Source organism: Sminthopsis crassicaudata, chromosome 6 (genome assembly GCF_048593235.1).
Source record: "Sminthopsis crassicaudata isolate SCR6 chromosome 6, ASM4859323v1, whole genome shotgun sequence".
Lineage (NCBI taxonomy): Eukaryota > Metazoa > Chordata > Mammalia > Dasyuromorphia > Dasyuridae > Sminthopsis > Sminthopsis crassicaudata.
In genome coordinates, this window is record NC_133622.1 from 211523235 (window position 1) to 211543955 (window position 20721).

General features: G+C 35.7%; 1 protein-coding gene across 3 annotated transcripts in view; it reads left to right on the forward strand.

Moving 5' to 3' along the window:
* NELL1 (neural EGFL like 1) overlaps nt 1-20721 on the forward strand; it is an 855798-nt gene that overhangs the window by 144452 nt on the left and 690625 nt on the right. For all 3 annotated transcript variants that reach the window (XM_074274304.1, XM_074274305.1, XM_074274303.1), the window contains exon 5: nt 14358-14454. In XM_074274304.1, the coding sequence (XP_074130405.1) occupies nt 14358-14454 (97 nt within the window). The remainder of the gene's footprint in view (nt 1-14357; nt 14455-20721) is intronic.

The following is a 20721-nucleotide window of genomic DNA, read 5'->3' on the forward strand; positions in this document are numbered from 1 at the left end:
CGTGTGCCCAAATAACCCTTCTCTTACTTCTGGTCTGCGTACTTAGCAGGTTGTGCCTCATTCTTGAATCCCTATTCCTCTTATCCGAAAATCCAGGACAAATTGAGTTTTTATGCCTGTAAACAGTATAGATCCAGGATTTTCTGTCTTCCTGCAAAAGTCTATTAGAATATCTGTGATCCTAGGTAAATCTTCCAAAGTTTGCCAACTGATAATATTCTAAGACTCCAATGTTTTTGCTCAAATCATTGTATATGTTTTTTTTTCTTAATTTTCCTTTTTTCATTCTGTGTCTATTCATATATATTTATGTGTTTCTCAATACCTCTTATTTGTCATTTCTTACAATGCAATAATATTTCATTACATTCATATGCAATAATTTGATTAGACAAAATCATTGGAAACCCTTTTTTTGGACTATCAATCCTTTCTATATCTATTTCCTCCTGAAAATTAAACCATATGATCGTTTTATAAGAATGTCAAATATTTTAGTAGATCATATGTACTTTTAAAAAATACTTCCTTATAGCTTTAATATATTATATAATATATATATACACATATAAAACTAATATAATAACTTTATAGCTTACTACAATTCCATAAATATTTACTATGCTCTTAGTATATGAGTAGTATATGCAAAATGGCTGCTTAGGATGAAATCTACAAATCTTAAGGGGGAACCATGATTTTTAAATTTTCCCTCCTTCACAAGTTACTTTTACTTTTCTCTGACTGGAAACCAAGCTTTAACTAGCTGAGTGACAAGATTAGGACAAGGTTTCTTCTGGAAGCTCAGACAAGGAGGGGAGTGTTGTGAAGGACCAAACTTTAAAATCTTCTCTTGGACACAATATTATGTTGTTAAGAGCAAGAATTGGAAACTTAGAATAACATATTGGTTCTCATCCCTGATTCTCTTGTTTGGAAGGGGCTCTCAAGCTGTTGCCATTTTTGACGATCATTTTCCTCCAGCAGTTTCTTCTTATTTGACAGTTTTCCATTTTTGTTGTTCCTCATTGCTTTCAATGTCTACACATAGCATGGATTGTGCAGTCCAGTCTGTGAGGAAGCTGCTCTCAGGAGAGCTCAATGATGCTCTTCAGAAAGCTACAGAGCACTTCCTGAAAAGGAGGAGGCAGTGAGGACTGAAGGGGGAAGGCTTGTGCTGGCTTTGGTCAAAGGACATGATGGTACAACAAAGGGAATGAACCTTTGGTGCTGCAGGAGACCCAGCTTAGGGGAAGGAAAAGGAGAAAGAGAGAGGGAAACCTAATAGTTTAGAAAGGAAATGAGAGAGAGAGAGAGAGAGAGAGAGAGAGAGAGAGAGAGAGAGAGAGAGAGAGAGAGAGAGAGACAGAGAGAGAGAGAGAGAGAGAGAGAGAGAGAGAGAGAGACAGACACACACACACAGAGACACAGAGACACACACACACACATACACAGAGAAAGAAAGAAATAGAGAAAGAGAAAGAAAGAGAGAGACAGAGACAGAGAGACAGAGAAAGAGACAGAGAGAGAGCGAAAGCGAGAGAGACAGAGACAGAGACAGACACACACAGAGAGAGACACACATACATACACAGAGAAAGAAAGACAGAAAGAGAGAAAGAAAGAAATAGAGAAAAAGAGAGATAGAGAGAAAGAGAGAGAAATAGAAAGAAAAAGAGAGAGAGAAGAAAAAGAGAGAGAGAAAGAAAGAAAGAGAGAGAGAAAGAGAAAGAGAGATAGAGAGAATGAAAGAGAGAGAGATAGAGAGAGAGGTAGAGAAGTACAAGGGTTTTCCAAGGAAAAGAAGTAGATCACAGGTTTTGTCCTGGGCTTGATTTTGTTTGAGAAGACTATTCCTGTTAGCAATTCTGGCAGAGAATCATGATAGTAGAGTTGAGTATTTCATTCATTCACAAACTGCTTCTCATTTAAGACAGCAAAGACTTTCCCTCACTGAGATCCCAATTCTGTTTTCCTCCCTCATTCCTCTCTCTCTCTCTCTGTCTCTGTCTCTGTCTCTGTCTCTGTCTCTGTCTCTGTCTCTGTCTCTCTCTCTCTCTCTCTCTCTCTCTCTCTCTCTCTCTCTCTCTCTCTGTCTCTGTATCTTTCTGTCTCTCTGTCTGTCTGTCTGTCTGTCTCTCTCTCTATTTGTCTTGATCTCTGTCTCTCTTGATCTCTGTCTCTCCATTTTTATCTGCCTTCCCCTGCCTCTCTCTGTCTCTCTCTCTCTCTGTCTCTCTCTCTCTGTCTCTCTCTCTCTCTCTCTCTCTCTCTGTATCTGTCTTGATCTCTGTCTCTCTTGATCTCTGTCTCTCCATTTTTATCTGCCTTCCCCTGCCTTTCTCTGTCTCTCTGTCTCTCTCTCTGTCTGTCTGTCTGTCTCTCTCTCTCTCTCTGTCTCTCTCTCTCTCTGTCTCTCTCTCTGTCTCTCTCTCTCTCTCTGTCTCTCTCTGTCTCTCTCTCTCTCTCTCTCTCTCTCTCTCTCTTTCTCTCTCTTTGTCTTGATCTCTGTCTCTCCATTTTTATCTGCCTTCCCCTGCCTCTATCTGTCTCTCTCTCTGTCTCTCTCTCTGTCTCTCTGTCTCTCTGTCTCTCTCTCTCTATATATATATCTGTCTTGATCTCTGTCTCTCTTGATCTCTGTCTCTCCATTTTTATCTGCCTTCCCCTGCCTTTCTCTGTCTCTCTGTCTCTGTCTCTCTCTCTGTCTCTGTCTCTCTCTGTATCTGTCTTGATCTCTGTCTCTCTTGATCTCTGTCTCTCCATTTTTATCTGCCTCCCCCTGCCTTTCTCTGTCTCTCTCTTTCCTCCATCTCTCTTTGTCTTTGTTTCTCTGTCTCACAATGCTATCATTATTTACTCTGTGACCTACTGCTGAGCTATAGTTTGGATACCTGCTGAGCTTTGCTTTATTGTTCACTGTTCTATATGTGTGGGATTGACCTCAAATTCAATTCTTAAATGCTGGCAGTCGACTTTACAATGCTGCTCCCTGATTAGCTTCTTTTTGTTGTTGGTATGATCCAGGTTTGTTAAACACATGGGGAGTAAGCTACTTCTGAGTTTTTTCTTATAGAACTCCTATCACGGTTCTAGGTGGGGAATATTAGAGATGCATATTAGGATATTTAATTTAGAGACTTTAGTCATGCAGTTACCAATGGCAGTCATATTGCTTCTATTTCAAAAATACATTATCTCATCCACATTTTTTTTTCATCCTAGAGGATTCTTATCCACATTCTCCCATAAGTTTTCGAAAGAGTCTATGCATTGATCTTCTGAATAAGAATTCTTTTTGGGGGGAGTGGGTGGGAGATTATTTATTAATTAAAAAAATCTCGAACTTCAAATGTTCTCTTTCCCTCCAGCCCTTCCCCTATCCATTGAAAAGACAAGCTGTATGCTATCAGTTATACATGGGAAATCTTATGAAATATATTTCTGTCCCTGTTGCAAAACAGCAAGAAAAATAAAGTTAAACAGTTATGCTTTGATTTGCACTCAGATGAATAAAAGATTCTTTATCAGAGGTCCATGGACTTGATTTTTTGACATTTTCATAACTCCTTTTAAATTTAATTGGTTTCCTTTGTAATCTTCTGTATTTTATTTTCTGCATTTAAAGAACATTTCAGAGAATAGCTCCCCAGGTTTCACCAGATTTCCAAAGAGGTCCCTGAAAATAACAATATTAAGAGTTTCTGTTCTAGGTTATGCAACAATTTCTTAGGAATATTCTAGCTCCTAGATTCCTAATCTGTTTTCTCTTCTCTTGCCCCTTGACCAAACCACTTCTTTTTCAGAACAAATATTTTAATATTTATTACTTATATCATTTATTCTTATATATATTAGTTATGCAAGCAAGGGAATAAGTATCATGACATTGATTTTTAGCCCAAAGTGATCAATTATAGATGACATAATGAATGAAATGGTTTGCTTGAAATCAGGAAGACCTGAATTCCAATCCAAATGCTTGGATCACTTGCTAGCTGTGTGACTCTGGGTAAGTTTCTTAATTTTCTAAGACTCAATTAGTAAGTAACCTTTTATGAAGCACTTATTATGTTCCAGGCACAGTGCTAAGTACCGAGGATACAAAAGAGGCAATAGATAGTCTCAGAGTCTAATATCATTTACCTCAAGGTTATTATGAAGATCAAATATGATAATACATGTAAAGCATATGACAAACTCTAAAATACTACGTAAATTGTAAGCATTCAGAGTTGTTTTTTCACTTATCTTTTGAACAAAATCCATCAAAATTATATGGAAAGGAAGGAGGTTGCTGTATTCTAAATAGATCCAGAATATGAATAACTGGAAGGAGAGTAAGGCTGGAGGGACATGGAGAGAATGGATGTCCAAAATTACTATAGATGTTGTAGCATCAAGAGGGGGCTAGTAGAAGAATGGAACCTTATCCAAATGGCAAAAGATAAGATTCAACGATTTAAAGAAGGGAGGGAGAAAGGACAAAAAAAAGGGAAGGAGGGGGAGAGACAGAAAGAGAGGGAGCACAAAAGAGAGTGAGAGAGCAAGCAAAAAAGATAGAGACACAGAGACAGGCAGATATAGAAAGAAAGGCAGAGAAAAAAGAGAGAGCTATTTATTAGATATTTTGTGGAAAGATCACTTGTTGGAAGTCCAGTTTCCTGTTCCAGCTTTGCTACCTCTTACCTGTGTAACTAATTTATCAAGTTTGTTCATGTCTTTTCATTTCCCTGGGCTCCACTTTCCTCCTTTATAAAATGAAAGCTTATCTCAAAGACTAATCTCTTCCAACTCCAGATCCTATAATCTATTCTGTAGGCTCTAAAAAAACTATAGAAAGACAAGTTGACATCAGTATTAGTTTAAAAAAATATGTATATATGATACTAGTTTTTAGTGGAACTCAAATAACTTCCCATTTTCATTCCTTTACAGATAAGGCAAATATTTCAATCAACTACTCAACAATTATTTGCATTATTAATAACAGCTAACATTTATGTACCAATTAAAGATTTGCAAAGCATTTTTACATATTATCTTATTTGATCCTCATAATGACTCTGCAAAGTAAGTACTTTTATTATTCCCATTTTACAGATAAGGAAATTGAGGCCTTTTCATTTCTTTTGTTGTTTGCTTGGATTTTATTTTTTCCTCATTACTTTTTCCTTTTTGATCTGATTCTTCTTGGGCAGCAAGATAATTGTATAAATATGTATGTCTAAAAAAAAGAGCTATTAAGAAAAGTTTAGAGAAGGGAGGTATCATGTCAATCATTGTAGCTGGAGTGCTGGGCATGGAGTCAGCATCAGATACTTGCAATCTGAGTGATTCTGAGCAAGTTACTTAGCCTCAGTTTCCTTCCAATGAGAGTAATAATAGTACTTACCTCTCAAGATTGTTGTGAGGATTAAATGAGTTAGTATCAATAAGAAGCTTTGCAAACTTTAAAGCATTATATAAATGCTAGTTATTTTTATTTTTATTATTATTATTTATAATATAAATGAAACCATTCACTTAAAAATAGGAAATTGAGGCTTAAAAGAATTTAAATAATTTCCAGGTTCATATACCTAGGAAAGATGTGCATCAGGTTTGATTTCTAGCACTTCCTTTTTTTTTTTTTCTAGCATTATCCACTCTTGTTACCAGCTGTCTATTATTTTCCATCCATTGTGCTAGATTTGAAGATACAAATACAAAGAATGAAATAACCCCTGATCTCAAAGAACTTCTATTCTACTGTCTCATTGAAATAATAGGGCTTTTGTTCAGAGTTGGGAGGGGGTAAATTAATGATACCAACCCTTTCTCTTCCTTGAAAAAGCTTCTAGATATATACTTCTAAAATTTAAATGACCCTTACTGTCATTGTTAAGCTGTTTTTCACTTCTGTCCAACTCTTCATGACCCCTTTTTGGGCTTTCTTGGCAAAAATACTGGAATGGTTTGCCATTACCTTCTCCGGCTCGTTTTCCAGAGGAGAAAACTGGAGCAGTGAGAGTTAAGTGACTTGCTCATGGTCACATAGCTAGGACGTATCTAAGACCAGATTTGAACTCAGGAAGATGAATCTAGGAGGCCCAGAACCCTATCTGCAGTGCCACTAGCTGCCCAAGTGACCTTAGAGGACAAATAAAGTACCCAGCAGGAAGGTCATTTTGCCTTCTTTCTTCTGAGAGAAAAGTCTGTTTTTCACTTGCCAGCAAAAATCCAAGATACCCTTTTTAATTTAGCTTCTCTTTTGGTGTTCATATTGCCTTATTGAGCTGTAACCTAATATGTGTCGATCCCCATGCTTTAAGGAAATTCATTCCTTTATATAATTGGTATAGGTCCCAAGGAGTCTTTCAGAGGCCTTTACTCATCCAGGCAAATAAAAATCCAATATTCCTTCCTAAGTAGTATTGTTGAACTGCTGCTTTATTTTGTGATCAGCCTTGGGGACTTTATCTGCTTATAGAAAATCAAGTTCTTCATAGACTAATGACTAACCTTTTAAGCAGATGAGACACTCAACAGAGAGGACTATCTTCACTGCAGTCATGAATAAAGATAGCTTATATATATATATATACACATATATATATATATATATATATATATATATGTATCTTGAAGGAGATTCTTAATGTGATCTGGTAATTCAGTGAATAGTTTTCACAGAGAGCATGATCCTTTGCCTTTGTCTTGTTCTTGTCTTTTGAATAGTTTTGCATTGTGCTAGGTGTTTAATTTTGCATGGTGTTATATTCAAAGTGAGGTAGTTATACTTTAAAATGTTGAGAGCTATTAATGTGTGCAAAATTCCCACAATTCCCCTGGCGTAGCTTAATAGGATATCACCTTGTTTTATTGTTTTTGTAGGTGGAATATATCAACATCAAGACAAACTTTAATTTTATTTCAGAAGGAAGTTCTAAATGACTCTAAAATAAATTCATTGTATTGGGATGCCTTTAGAAATATGAGAGATTAACATAATTTTAATTGTACTGAATAATGTAATTAAACAATGTGTGCACCTGAAGGAATCTTCTTGATCTCACCAGTTTTAAATCGCCAACTACTTTTCCCATTATTCTGAAAAAAAATGTTTTCATGTTATGAACCTCCCACATATTCTTTTGTCATCATTCTTTAATAAGAATACCTCCATTTTTCCATAGGGACAAATGTAGGAGGAATATTTGTTGATTATTGTGCTTTATCTGGGTTATCATGGTAATGGGGGAGAGGTCTTGGGTTTGGAAGTAATTGAGTAGAGGGGAGAAGGGACAGTTACTAGCCATGTGATTACATATTATAAATACTCAGAATTAGGTTTTCTTAAGATTGACTATGGAATATAGTGGGGTAAATTTGGTTATTTAATTTCTCATCTGAAATGTTACAGAATCTTAGAGCTTCAGAGCTGGAAGGGACCTTAGGTACTCTCTATTCTGATCCATACCTGTGCAGGAATCTTCTATATAAGATAGCCTACAAAGTCAAACCTTTGACTGAAGATTTCTAGTGAAGTGACCTCTCAAGTGGACAAAATGTTGGTGTTGGAGGCATGGATATGGATTCAGATGCTGGTTTTGTTGCTTACTTTTTATGACTTTGGTTAGGAGAGTCACATAACCTCTCTGATTCTGTTTTCTCACTTGTAGAAATAATGAAATTGGTCTAGATGACTTCCAATATCCCTTCTAGCTTTAGAGCTATACTCCTGCAATTCTCTTTTGGAAATCTTTAATTTTATGGCATTTTTTTTTCTTGCATTGAGCTGAAAACTAAACCAACGAGACTCCTATCCATTGCTCTTTATTTTTCTTTTTGTCTTGCTACTTTCCTTATAAATCTTTAACCATGAGCTTGCCTGTTACCCATTTATAGTAGAAGATTTTTATGCAACATATTGTCAGTTGAAGATTCTATCACATTTGGCTCAGAAAATCTGAATCAGGCCATGGTCTACAATTGGAACCAAAGTGCATGGGCAAGCTGGGCATTGCCTAGCAACGGAGAGGATGGGCACTAGATTTAACAAGAGAGAGATGCAAAATAATAGACATGAGTTTTAGTCTTAGAATCAGAATGAGTTGAGTCATGGTGTCTGAGAGGACAGTAAAAGGTGAAAGCCAGAAGTATAAATTAGATCATTATATGGAAGCTGATATAGTGGAAACTAGAATAAAGACAAAATGTCATTCCATGCAGAGTGATTGACCTAGATAAACTAAACAAGCCAAGAGCAGAACTTTACTAAATGACAGTTTTTCCTTTCTGAATGAATATTCTTTTTTTTTTTTTTTTGGTTCTTTGGGGCTGATGTACATTTTTCTATTTCTTAAAGAATCACATCTGTCAATTCATGAGTATCGCAGAACTGATATTAGCTAATGCTTCCATACTTTATACCTACAATGCTAATTGGTGTCCATTATGATTTTGAGGTAAAAAAATTCAAACTGTAATCCAGGTATTACTTTTAAAAGTGACATATATAGATTCTGTCCTGTCTTCTTCTAGCTTCCAGGGTATGAAAGAGAAAGAGGAGACTTTTAAAGACAAATTCAGACTCTTGAGAATAAAAAGACAATTGATTCTTACAAATTGGGGTACACCTACCAGCATACACAAAAACAGGGAAATTGTAATAAGCAGTGAATTTAAAAAGCAGCAGCAAATCGTGTCTCTTGGTTAAGCAGAAAATGTTGGTGATTTGTATCAACATGTTCACCACTGAAAACAGACTGATAAGCCACTAGGGGTTCTATGCAATGGCTACTAATCTTGACTGTACCTGTAGCTGAATTTCTAGTACTTGATACCTATTTTATTTGGGGCTTATATGGAACCTTTGATGATCATTATCCTGCTAGAATATAAATATTAAAAGACCAAGAACTATGTCTTAGCTAAACTTTGTCTCTTAATAGTATTCTGCAAAATACATGCTTAATCAAGATTTATTGGGTGCAAGACTGAATGAAAGAATGAATGGATGGAGTTTCTATTTCCAGAAAGCCCATAAACTTTTAAACTAAAAGTCAATTTTTTGTGTGATGACAGAAGGAAATGTTTTTAAAGATGGCTTGAGAAAAAAAGCAGTTTTTAGTGTAAAATAGGTTTGTATTTTAAGTTGTTTTTTTGGTAGCCAGACACAGCTATAATAGTAGAATGAAAGCTTTTTGATAACATGGACAACTTTTTTTCTTTTAAAAATGGCCTCTAGTGTATTTGTACCAAGTGGGTAAGTACTCTCTTTTTGAAATAAAAAAAAATATCCTTCCAGAAGACTGACATTACAGAAAAGATATATAGCCTGAATATTTGAGAAGGAAGAATATTAAAAAAATTAAGCTTGTCTTTTTAAATTTTAAAATATAATATAATTAATAAATAATGAATCTGACATTTAAAACTTTGTCACCTGAATATCTTGCTGATATTGTTATGGAACAATTGATTATTGGTGATTAATAAAACAACACACACAGAGAAAAGATATAAATCTCAGTGTTGTGTCTCAACCATAGTAATTCAACAACTATTCACCATCTTTGGCACTATAAGGGGATTCTTCAGTATTTTAATTTTTACTTTTTTCCCCCAAGAATGAGATGAAGAATAGACTACTCTTTCCATGAGCTAGTTTTTCTTCCACATCATATGTAATTGGTGAGACTTTTAGTTATCTCTCTCCACCTAGAAAATAGCATGTCTGTCTGCTCAATCCTTGTGTGAAAAGAGTTTCTTCTTTAGTTGATTCACAAAAATGTTTAGGGACAGTGGATGAAGTTGATATCTACAAGGGAACCCATAAACTCTTCCTCTTCTCTTTCCCAATATTTTATAAAAGCAACTAAGGGGAAGAAATAATTTTGGCTTGAAGTTCTTGTTTTATTTTCATATTTGCTAAAATATGATATCATAATTATGATATAATAGTAAAGTAAACATAGTTGGCTACACTAATGGAGTGGGGAGCCATCTTATAGTTCCAAGGCAGAAAAGAGGGCTTGTGGTTGCTTAAAACCCAGAATATAAGCCAGGAGAATAAGTGCATCTCTCCTTATATCATACTATCTTGGAAAATCTGAAAATGTATAGGTCCCTAGAAATATCTTTGAAAACAGATGCACAAAACCTCTGAAACATGAGACAGGCAAGTCTCAAGTTAAAGTTAAAGGAAATGTACGTGTAATTGCACCATCCACCCTGAAAGCAGAGCCCTGCTTTAACAAGAGTAAAAAGTCAAGTAAAAAGCTGGAAAAATGAGCATACAACAGAAGAAAATTCTGACCATATAAAATTACTATTGTGACAAAGAAGATCAAAACACACACAGAGAACAAATATAACAAAGTCAAAGTGCCTACATTCAAAACCTCCAAGAAAAATATGAATTGGTTTCATGCCATAGAAGAACTCAAAAAGGATGTTGAAAATAAGAAAGGTAGAGGAAAAATAATAGTAATGCAAGAAAATCATGAAAAATGAATCAACAACTTGGGTAAAGGAGAAAAAAATATTGAAGAAAAGAAACTCCTGCCAGATACAAGATAGAGGGATGCTACCTAACCAGAGGTTAGAGGGCACTAGATGTGCAATTGGAAAGTCTGGACTTTAATTTTAGCTCTACAAACTACTAGCATCATAAATTTGGGGATATCACTTAGCAGTAGCAGTTTGTGTATAAGATGGGGAGAATAAAATTCACATAAACTACTTTGTAGGTTATGTGGGATTATCAAATGAAGTAATTTTGATGAAAACACTTTATAATTGCAAAGTGCTTTGTGAATATTTAAAAACAATTTCATTTAGATATTTTGTTTTTTTTACAAATTATTTAAATTTCCTTTGCTGTCTCTACCTTCCAGAGAACAATCTCCTATAATAAAGAATCTTTGCACTCTGTGAATATGAATGTAATTCCATTCAACAAACATTATCCACTTCTCTAGGTCTGTTTCCTTAGTAAATAAGGGGTTACAGATTATTTTTAGTTTCCGAATACAATCCTTCCTTTGCAACAACAACAACAAAATTCAGTTCTGCACATGTAAATATATATATATATATATATATATATATATAGATAGATATATATATATATATCTATCTATATATATATATATATATATATATTGTACCTAGGATATGCTATAAGATATTTAATATGTATGGGATTGCCTGCCATCTAGGGGAGGGGGTGGAGGGAAGGAGGGGTAAAATTTGGAACAGAAGGGAATACAAGGGATAATGTTGTAAAAAAAATTACCTATGAATATGTACTGTCAAAGAAAATGTTATAATTATAAAAATTAATAAAAAATTTTAAAAAGTAAATAAGGGGTTAAACTTGATTATCTCAGTCACCGCGTGCAGGGTATTATTCTGGGTCACTGTGTGTAGGGTATTATTCTGGGTACTAATGAACTAGACAGTTTAGATAACATTCCTCACTTAATGAGGCTGTCTAAATATCTCTAATACCTGATAAGTGTGTAGATGAGGTGTAATCAAGCACTTTTTGAAGCCTGAGTGGGGAAGAAGGCTGTTGCTAAGTAGGAGCTTCGGGTAAAAATTTTTGGAGTAGGAGGTATCTGAATTGAGCATTAAAATCAGCCAATAAACATTTATTAAGCATCTTCTATGTGCCAGGAACTATACTAAGTATGGAAGATAAAAATATGAAAAAGGCAGTCCTTGTCCACTAGATCTAATGTGGGAAGGTGACACATAAAGCTGGAAAGGTAGGGAAGAGGGAAGATACATGCAGAACCCAAAGAGAAGTCCAAGTGAGTGCAGCTAGCTGGGAAATTGAGATGTTGGCCTGGATGCCTTCTTTAAAAGGTGGTTTGGGAAGTAGCTCTCATCTATACCTTCCAATAAGAGGGGCCCTAGAACAGTGGATATTGTTGAGTGGGAAGTTTCAGGGCTAATGTGATCTTGCAGAATGAAGCATTTCCTTGGAATGATGAGTAATCTAGAAAAGTTCAGTGTGAGGGAAAGGAGCTCAGTATATCAGAAGGAAGGATAGGGGACTGTGTGAATAATAGCATAGTTGGAGGAAAGAATAGAAAGATTTGGAAGAATCCATTAAGGTTAAAGCTTAGCTATGTAGTATTTATCTTACCTCTGTGTTAAATTCACTACTTTCTTCTACTTGATCTTTCCTTCCCTTCCCTTCATTGAAGTCATCCTCAGTATTTACTTTCACGTTAACTATAACTATTCAGTACAATCCAGGGTCCTTGGGGGCAAGGCAAGATTGTGTTGTTTGAATCCTGGCATCTTTAGTGCCTGCAAGGATTAAATGCTTGTTGAATGAAATTTAACGACATTAAAATGAATGACAATAATAATGAAAAGATGAGTTTGATTTGGCCCATGTTGAATTTGGGATATCAATGACTATTTAAATTGAGAAGGATTGCAACCTAGACATTTGTTGAGTTTGGGGCTCAGGATAGAGGTTAAAGCTGGAGATAATAGATTTCAGAATCATTTTCACAGAGATGATAATTGAAGTCATTGAATAAATAAATAAATAATCGAATCAGCAAACATTTATTGAGAGTATGTTATGTGTCAGGCACTGCACTAAAGAGCAGAGATACAATGAGATTGCCTTAAAAACTGAACAAGGAGATTGGGGAGAAGATATAGAGGCTTAAGAATTTTGAAATCCAGAAGCATATGGCATACTGAAGCCGAGGAAATGAAAGTTCCATGAAAACTGAGGGGGTTTAACAATGTAAGATATTGCTGAGACCTCCAGGAGAAGTTTCTTCATGCATTTCTTAGCTGCAAAGTTTCTTTTCACTGAGATCTTGAATTCTCCATTACATCTAAGTTGGAAAGAGACATTTTGATAGAGTGATTGGACAGAAGTGAGTACATGAAGAGTGTGAGAGGGCTAATATCAAAGGTAAGATTTTTTTTTTCAAGAAGTTTCTACAAGGAAGAGGAATGAGACATTTACTAGATGAGTTAGTAAGTTGGAAGGGTCAAGTGAAGATTTTTTTAAGGTTTTGGGAGATCTGAACTTTTTTATAGGCAGAGATGAAATAGCTGATGGAAAATGAAAGATTGAAGACATTTTTATTAAGGCTGTTTATTTTCAAACCATATGCATGGATAATTTCCAACATTAATCCTTGCAAAATCTTGTGTTCTAATTTTTTCCTTCCCTTCTCTCTATCCCCTCCCCTAAACAGCAAATAATCCAATATATGTTAAACAGGTGTAATTCATCTAAACATATTTCCACATTTACCATTTGCACTAGAAAAAGCAAATCAAAAGTGGAAAAAAAATGAGAAAACAAAATACAAGCAAACAACAACAAAAGGAGTGAAGATACTATTTTTTTGTGATCCACACTCAGTCCCCACAGTCTAAGATTGATGAAATTAAAAGAAGTGAGGATGATTGCTGAGAGAAAATTCTGGGGAATGCAAGAAGGATAAGGGTCAAGGATATAGGTAGAGAGACTGCCTGAGTTAGACGATGAATAACCATTTTTCTGAGTCAAGAGAATGGGAGATGTTGCTGAGAGTTTTCAAGAAGAAAGGTAATGGAAGCATCTGTCATCAAGCTGCCTCAGTCTTCGTGAAGTGGGTTAAGTATTCTTCATTGAAGAATATGTTCGAAGCAGTCATTATGTAGCACAAGATAGAAGGTCAATAAATATAATGTGGAAAGATTACCAAACATAGAAGGCCAGCTGAGGCAAGCTATAAGAATTCCCAGTGATACATAAATAACCAGGATGGGAGTTGACTCACTGGACAAATCTGATGCTAAGAGTTACTGAAGGATCTAAAAGTAATTGTTGATGTTGCTCCCTCAGATGTGGTTTCAAGGCCCTGTGGTCCTATGTAGAATATTCCCCTACCTCCATTCCATCTGTTATTTGTTATGTTTCTGTCAGAGAAAACACTTAGCTCATTGGACGGTATATTAGTATTCTAATGAGACTCATCAGCTTCTCCTTTGGTTCTGCCTCAGTTGCTTATGGATTATTAGTATTTAGCACTTAGGATTGTCTCTAGTGGACAATAAAGTGACAAAAAATTAAACAACAAGATGAAGGCAAGGAGAAAACAAGAAAACCTGGATAATCTTTCAAGAACTAAAGATATTGCAAATTCCACTTGCCTTTTCTAATGTATCTTTCTATTTGCCCTAGTGCCTGAAGAGCTCCAAGCGAATAGCATCTATCCACCCCCCCCATGCCCCTAGTCTAACAACCACTGTTTAAATGTATCTGAGCTTGGAGGCAATGCTTACTTTTCTCCTTTGGGCTATGGCTGTCTTTATAGTAACTCTGATATTTCCATCTACAGGATTTATGAGCGAGTGATAGACCCTCCGGAAACCAACCTCCCCCCAGGAAGTAACTTATGGCTTGGGCAGCGCAACCAAAAGCATGGCTTGCTGAAAGTAAGCACAGATTTTTTTTAAAGATGTGTGTGTGTGTGTGTGTGTGTGTGTGTGTGTGTGTGTGTGTGTATCTTCCCAATGAGCCCTTATTTTAATTCATTAAAAGTGTTTTATTAATGCCTTCAACAAGCTTCCTCACTCCTCCAACTGAACCCCAAGATGTAACAAGGAAAAACTGCTATTACAATGATCATGTCTGACAGTTTATCTCTTATGAGCCTCTGTCTGTTGACCAAGATATGGGATATATTCCTCATTATTTATTATCTAAAATAATTATAAAGTCTTCATGCGCAGCTTTTCATTTACATGATTATAGTCATGAGGCATATTTTTCATCTGTTTCTGCTTATTTCATGTTGCAATGAGGAGAGAACAATCTGTACTAGTGGAGAGACTACTTGTATCAATCAGGTTAGAGATATACTGGAGTAATAAGACAAGGCTGTAGCTGGTGGTGCTCTGCAATAATTATGATTAACATTCATAGAGCATTTCAAAGTTTGCAAAGTGCTTTGCGATATGAACCTTGCAATCATTGTGTGATACCATTATACCCACTATATAGATGAGTAAATTGAGGCCAGCCGTGGATTTAAATTTAAACCTGTTTTGCTTTAAGTTGTTCAGTATTCTATCATTATCATTTCCTCTAGAAATGGACCTCCTCACATTTGAGACATATTGTTGCTGCTTGCCTCTACACTTCTTCCTTGCTCTTTCCTTCTTACAGTTGGGTTTTACTCTAGATTTTCATGCTAGAATGCTATCTCTGGTGCTATTCTTTTCCTCATTCTACTAGAGATCTGTGATCTGGAACTGGATAGTAAGTGACAAAGCTATAGAATGATCACATCCTAGCCTGCATTCATTCCCTTGCATACAGTCTAGGAGCACTGGGATACTCCATGCTGACTCCTGGTCAGACTCTGTCCCCAGTGCCCACAGATTTCTGTTTCCCGACGTTGATATGGCCAGAAAAAAGTGTTTCCCTGTGATTTTCTTTTTGGATTTCCCAATCGTGATCCAGTCTGCTGCTTTCTTGCTCTCTTTGGAGGAGTTTGGAGGGAGAGTTCACTGCATTTTTTTCCCTGCTACTTCACCATCCCAGCTTGACTCCTTCTCTTCCTCCCCCCACCAATGTTTCTTTATTGAATTTTAGGGATATGCATAGCACTATAATTAGGTGCTGATAGGGAACCAAAAGTAGAGTGAGATGGGGAGCTTGCAAGTAATCTAGCCAGAGGAGACAAAACACACACATTTAAAACAGTTAAGTAACAAAGTTGCTCCCAGCTCTAAGAGTCTATGATTTCTCATGAATATAAAGCAGCTTATGATTAAATGGGGTAAGTGACACGGATACTATGTACAATGTGAGTTAGAGAAGAAGATATCCCTGTGGGTTACAGTGGATGAGGGAGCCCTTGTGGAGGAGGCAGAATGGACCAGGACCCCATGACCGTCTGTCTTTATCTTTTCAAAGAAACCTGATGGATTTTAGTGGGAGTAGTTTGTTCTATCTGTCCATAGGAGCAATGGCATTTTGAAGACCCCTCAGCAGAACCATCTCTTGCCTCCCAGTATGGGAGTCTCATTGAGATTGTTTCTCTATGCTTCAGCTGCCAGTTTGTCACATTTCTATTTCTTGTTACAACTTAATTAGCTCATTAATAATGAGTTGTTTCCTACGATGCTGTACGAACAATGGGATCATTTCATGTTCATGAGGAAGAAAAGTAAATCACATCCTTACCATTTGCAATGATAGCTTTTTCTTGTACATCATCAGTATTTCTGGATGATGCAGTGGAAAAAAAAGGTTTTTTGAAAGTAGAAACCCTAGGTTCAGGAAGTCTAGCTTTACTCCTTATTAGGTACAAATTTTGGATAAATCATATAATATCTTTGTATCCTGTTTCACCATGTTTAATATGTAAAGAAATATGAAAAGAAGATCAGTAAGTTCCCTTCTAGCTCTAAATCTATGACCTTATGATTTATCCTCCTCATTTTTCCCGTTTTTCTTCCTCAACTTTTCTCTTCCTCTCTCTTGCTGCAGGATCTCCCCCCTCATTACGTTATATCAACTCCTCAATCATCTTGCGGGCGTAGAGATTTGGTCCCTCCTATCTGTCCCTCTTCTTTTTATTCCCCACCCAAGAAGTATCCTGTTTTCTCCAGATGAGAGTTGCAGCATCCTTCTAGCTGCTATTTGTAACACAGAAAATTCTTTTCATGTCTGAGGGACCACCATTCTCTTATGTTATCAACTTTATTGTTCTGGATCTAAAAGTGCTTGTGGTATATTTTTAGGTTAAGATAGCATTGCTCTATATTTTAAATAGTAATAAGAGACTTCCTAGGCAAAATTAAAGCAGAAAAAATCTACACCCATTCAATATAATTTCAACTTTATGGTGCATTCTTACGGATAATGCAAAAAAAATTATTACTGATTGAAGAGTGAAAGATATGATCACTCACTTAGTAACATTCAGAAAATTTCCCAGTATTAAGTAATTCCTATCTGAGACATCCAAAGACATTCTGGGGATTTCTTCCAATCAAAACAGAATTCATCTGAAGAAGCAGCTGGTGATAGTGATAGACTTATCTGCATTTTTAGAATGTCATGGTTTTTCCATTATCAAGATGGTTGACTACCCACTCAATTTCCCTTTGATGCATTCAGTGCCTAAGCTGATTTTGCAGTTACAATTTTAGAGGAGGAAAAAGGGGAAGTCAAAAGGCAACCGTGGACTGCAGCGAGCCAGTGAAACCCTCTGAAGCCATATGGTTTGGTAGGGCAATTGAGACAAGGCCATAATTGTTGATCACTGAAGAGAGTTGCTGTACAAAAGCCTTTTTCCATCATGGGTATGTTTTTTTAAAGAGAGATGAGCAAAAAAAGGTAGTTCCAACCTCTGTTAAACTGGAGTTCAAAAGCTGTCCCTTACCTGGACTTCCTGGATGTCTCTAACAGCTGAGCTGTCACTGAGAAGTGAAATTGATGGCATTATTTTCTGCTACAGCTGTTGTTTTTTACCTCAGCTGCTTCCTATAATTCTACAGATGGTAAACATATGGTTATAGCCACATCGGAAAAGAAGCTCGATTCGATTCACCCATTTTTAATTCTTTTTATGTAGAAATCCAAAGTCAGAGAACTCTGGGATCTTATACATTTGGAAATTAATATTTCTGTGCATTAACACTTTGGAAACAGCAGGGTAGCTAATGATATGTTAATGAGTTGCCAGTTTTTATTGATCATAATGAAAATAGACAAGTGCCTTTCTTGGCTTTTATGTATGCCAGAATATTTTATTAACTGTCTTCAGGGCAGAGATACATAATTGGTTGCATTTTTTAGATCCTACTTGTGGATTTCACAACTCTTACTTTTTGTTGCTCGATGCAGAAGCCCGGGTCTTTGCCAGTTTATAAACAGTGCACATCTTCATCCATATATTTACATGCCCAGCAGGATACCCCCGCTCCTTTTTCCTTTCAAGGCAATTTGTTTCAGTGTTTTAGCACCAAAAAAGTGAACCATTTTCTTCAGTGTAAACAGAGATCTGCAGGGAAATAAGAGCGTTAAAAAAGAATTAGCATTTGTTTGGTACTAAAGCTGTGCTTGCATTTATATTTGAAGGCTCTGGGTATTATTATGAGTTCTTGCCTAATCATAGTTATTTCATATATAGGAGCATCTTAATAGCATAATTTGATAATCTTTATGAGTGTGTACATTGTGTGTGTGTGTGTGTTTTGTCTGTGTGTGTATCTTCTTCTAACTGCAAAATAGGGAATTTTCTGGGAATTGTGGGAACAATACACATGAGTTTCTTGAACATTAAAAACTCATAATGGGCCACTTACCTATTCCAAGTCGATTTCTCAATGCACCATTACCCAAAAGAAGACTGTAGAGGGGAACAACAGGTGAATGGAATAAAGAAAAGATAGCAACCTGTTTCTTCTTGGCAGGATGCCACCTTATTAACAACCAAACCTCAGTAATTTAGACACCCCTCATTAAGGATTTGTGACATTTCAGGATGCTAGCATGGGTTGAAGTCAAATACTGCACTATTATTGGAATATAAAAAAGGCTCATGGAGCAAACTGATAGAATAGACAAGATTGCAAAGAAGGCTTTAGCCTACCATTCATATATATATATATACGTATATATATATATATATACATATATATATATACTACCATATTTTATATATCTATATATATGTATAAACACACACACAGACAAACTCAACCATTAGACTATTTCTAAGACACTTTCACAACTGTTTTTTCTTAATAGTTTCTTTTGTTTGTAAGTAATTGAAGTTTTAACTTTAGTTGCTTTTCATCTACACATTAAGGAATGTCTGGACTACTGTCTGGTAAAACCTTATAAGACCACGCTAGTTTCATTGGAGGATCTGCCTCCCTTCAAGGTGAGGTGAATCACAATGTGTTCCCCCTTTCAAGAGAATGATAAAGCTAGGACTATGAAAAAATACGACTGCATTCTATATAGATAGCATTTTCATTAATTCTAATGTGTACCTGATTTTACTAGATTTACACAAAGGATTGGCAAGATTTTTAATATTTTCTTCTAATCATTTGATATTTTCTGATTGTCAGATGCTCTTTAAAATAATACTAATGTTAATATTGATTTCTAGTATTTCTATAAAAAGCTTTAAGTTTTGCTAGTGTTTTATAAATATTATATTATTTTATCCTCATAATTCTAGGAGGTTTGTGCACTATTATATTCTTTAGACAGATCTGGAAACAGAGTCATTAAGGTTAAGACTGGGTCTTATTTTGGGTCATCTTGACTTCAGGTCAGTTCTCTTTTCACTGTGCCACTTTCCTGCCCACATTGGCCAAAGGGATTTATAAAGATCATAACTTCATAGATGTAGAGCTGGAAGGAATGAAATGAATTACCCTCTTCAGCTTCAGGTCTGGAGTGATCAAGATTCATTTTCCTGAGTTCAGATCTGGCTTCAGATGCTTACTAGCTGTGTGACTCTGAGAAAGTCACTTAACTCTGCCTCAATTTTGTCATCTGTAAAATGTATTTATTTATTTATTTATTTTTTATAATTTTTTTTATTATATATATATTTTTATAATATTATCCCTTGTATTCATTTTTCCAAATTATCCCCCCTCCCTCTATTCCCTCCCCCCGATGACAGGCAATCCCATACATTTTACATGTGTTACAATATAGTCTAGGTACAATACATGTGTGTGAATACCATTTTCTTGTTACACAATAAACATTAGAATCCGAAGGTACATGCAACCTGGGCAGACAGATATTAGTGCTAACAATTTACATTCACTTCCCAGTGTTTGTTCTCTGGGTGTAGCTACCTCTGTCCATCATTGATCAACTGGAAGTGAGTTGGTTTTTCTTTATGTTGAAGATTTCCACTTCCATCAGAGTACATCCTCATACAGTATTGTTGTTGAAGTGTACAGTGATCTTCTGGTTCTGCTCGTTTCACTCAGCATCAGTTGATGTAAGTCTCTCCAGGCCTCTCTGTATTCCTCCTGCTGGTCATTTCTTACAGAACAATAATATTCCATAACCTTCATATACCATAATTTACCCAACCATTCTCCAGCTGATGGACATCCATTCATCTTCCAGTTTCTAGCTACAACAAAAAGAGCTGCCACAAACATTTTGGCACATATATGTCTCTTTCCGCTCTTTAGTATTTCTTTGGGATATAAGCCCAGTAGTAGCGCTCATCTGTAAAATTTAGAGAATGAAATGGCACTTTTTTTTTATCTTTGCCCAGAAAACCTTAAATAAGGTCACAAAGAGTTGAACATGAAAGGTTGATTGCAAAACTAACTCAACAACAATTTGTGTTAGAGTTGTATTTTTATGGCTTTGAAACTAGAATATGCCTTTTTAAAAATGTAGTCCCAATCTGCCACTTTCTAGATATTTATAATAATTATATGTTTGTATAAGATGTTTATGGCTTTTAAAACATTTTATCTTGATTATGTCTTTTGATTTTTAGGAAAATCCTGTGAGACAAGTACAACCTCATTTTATTTATTTTCCTCATTTTATGGATAAGGAAACCAATGCTCAAATTTTGAGCTTTTCCCAAAATATTCCAGAGAATACTAGGAGAACTAGTATTCATACCAAATACAATGCTATATTGCTATATGTTACGAATAAAGTTGAGTTAAGGAAAAATAAAAGAACTG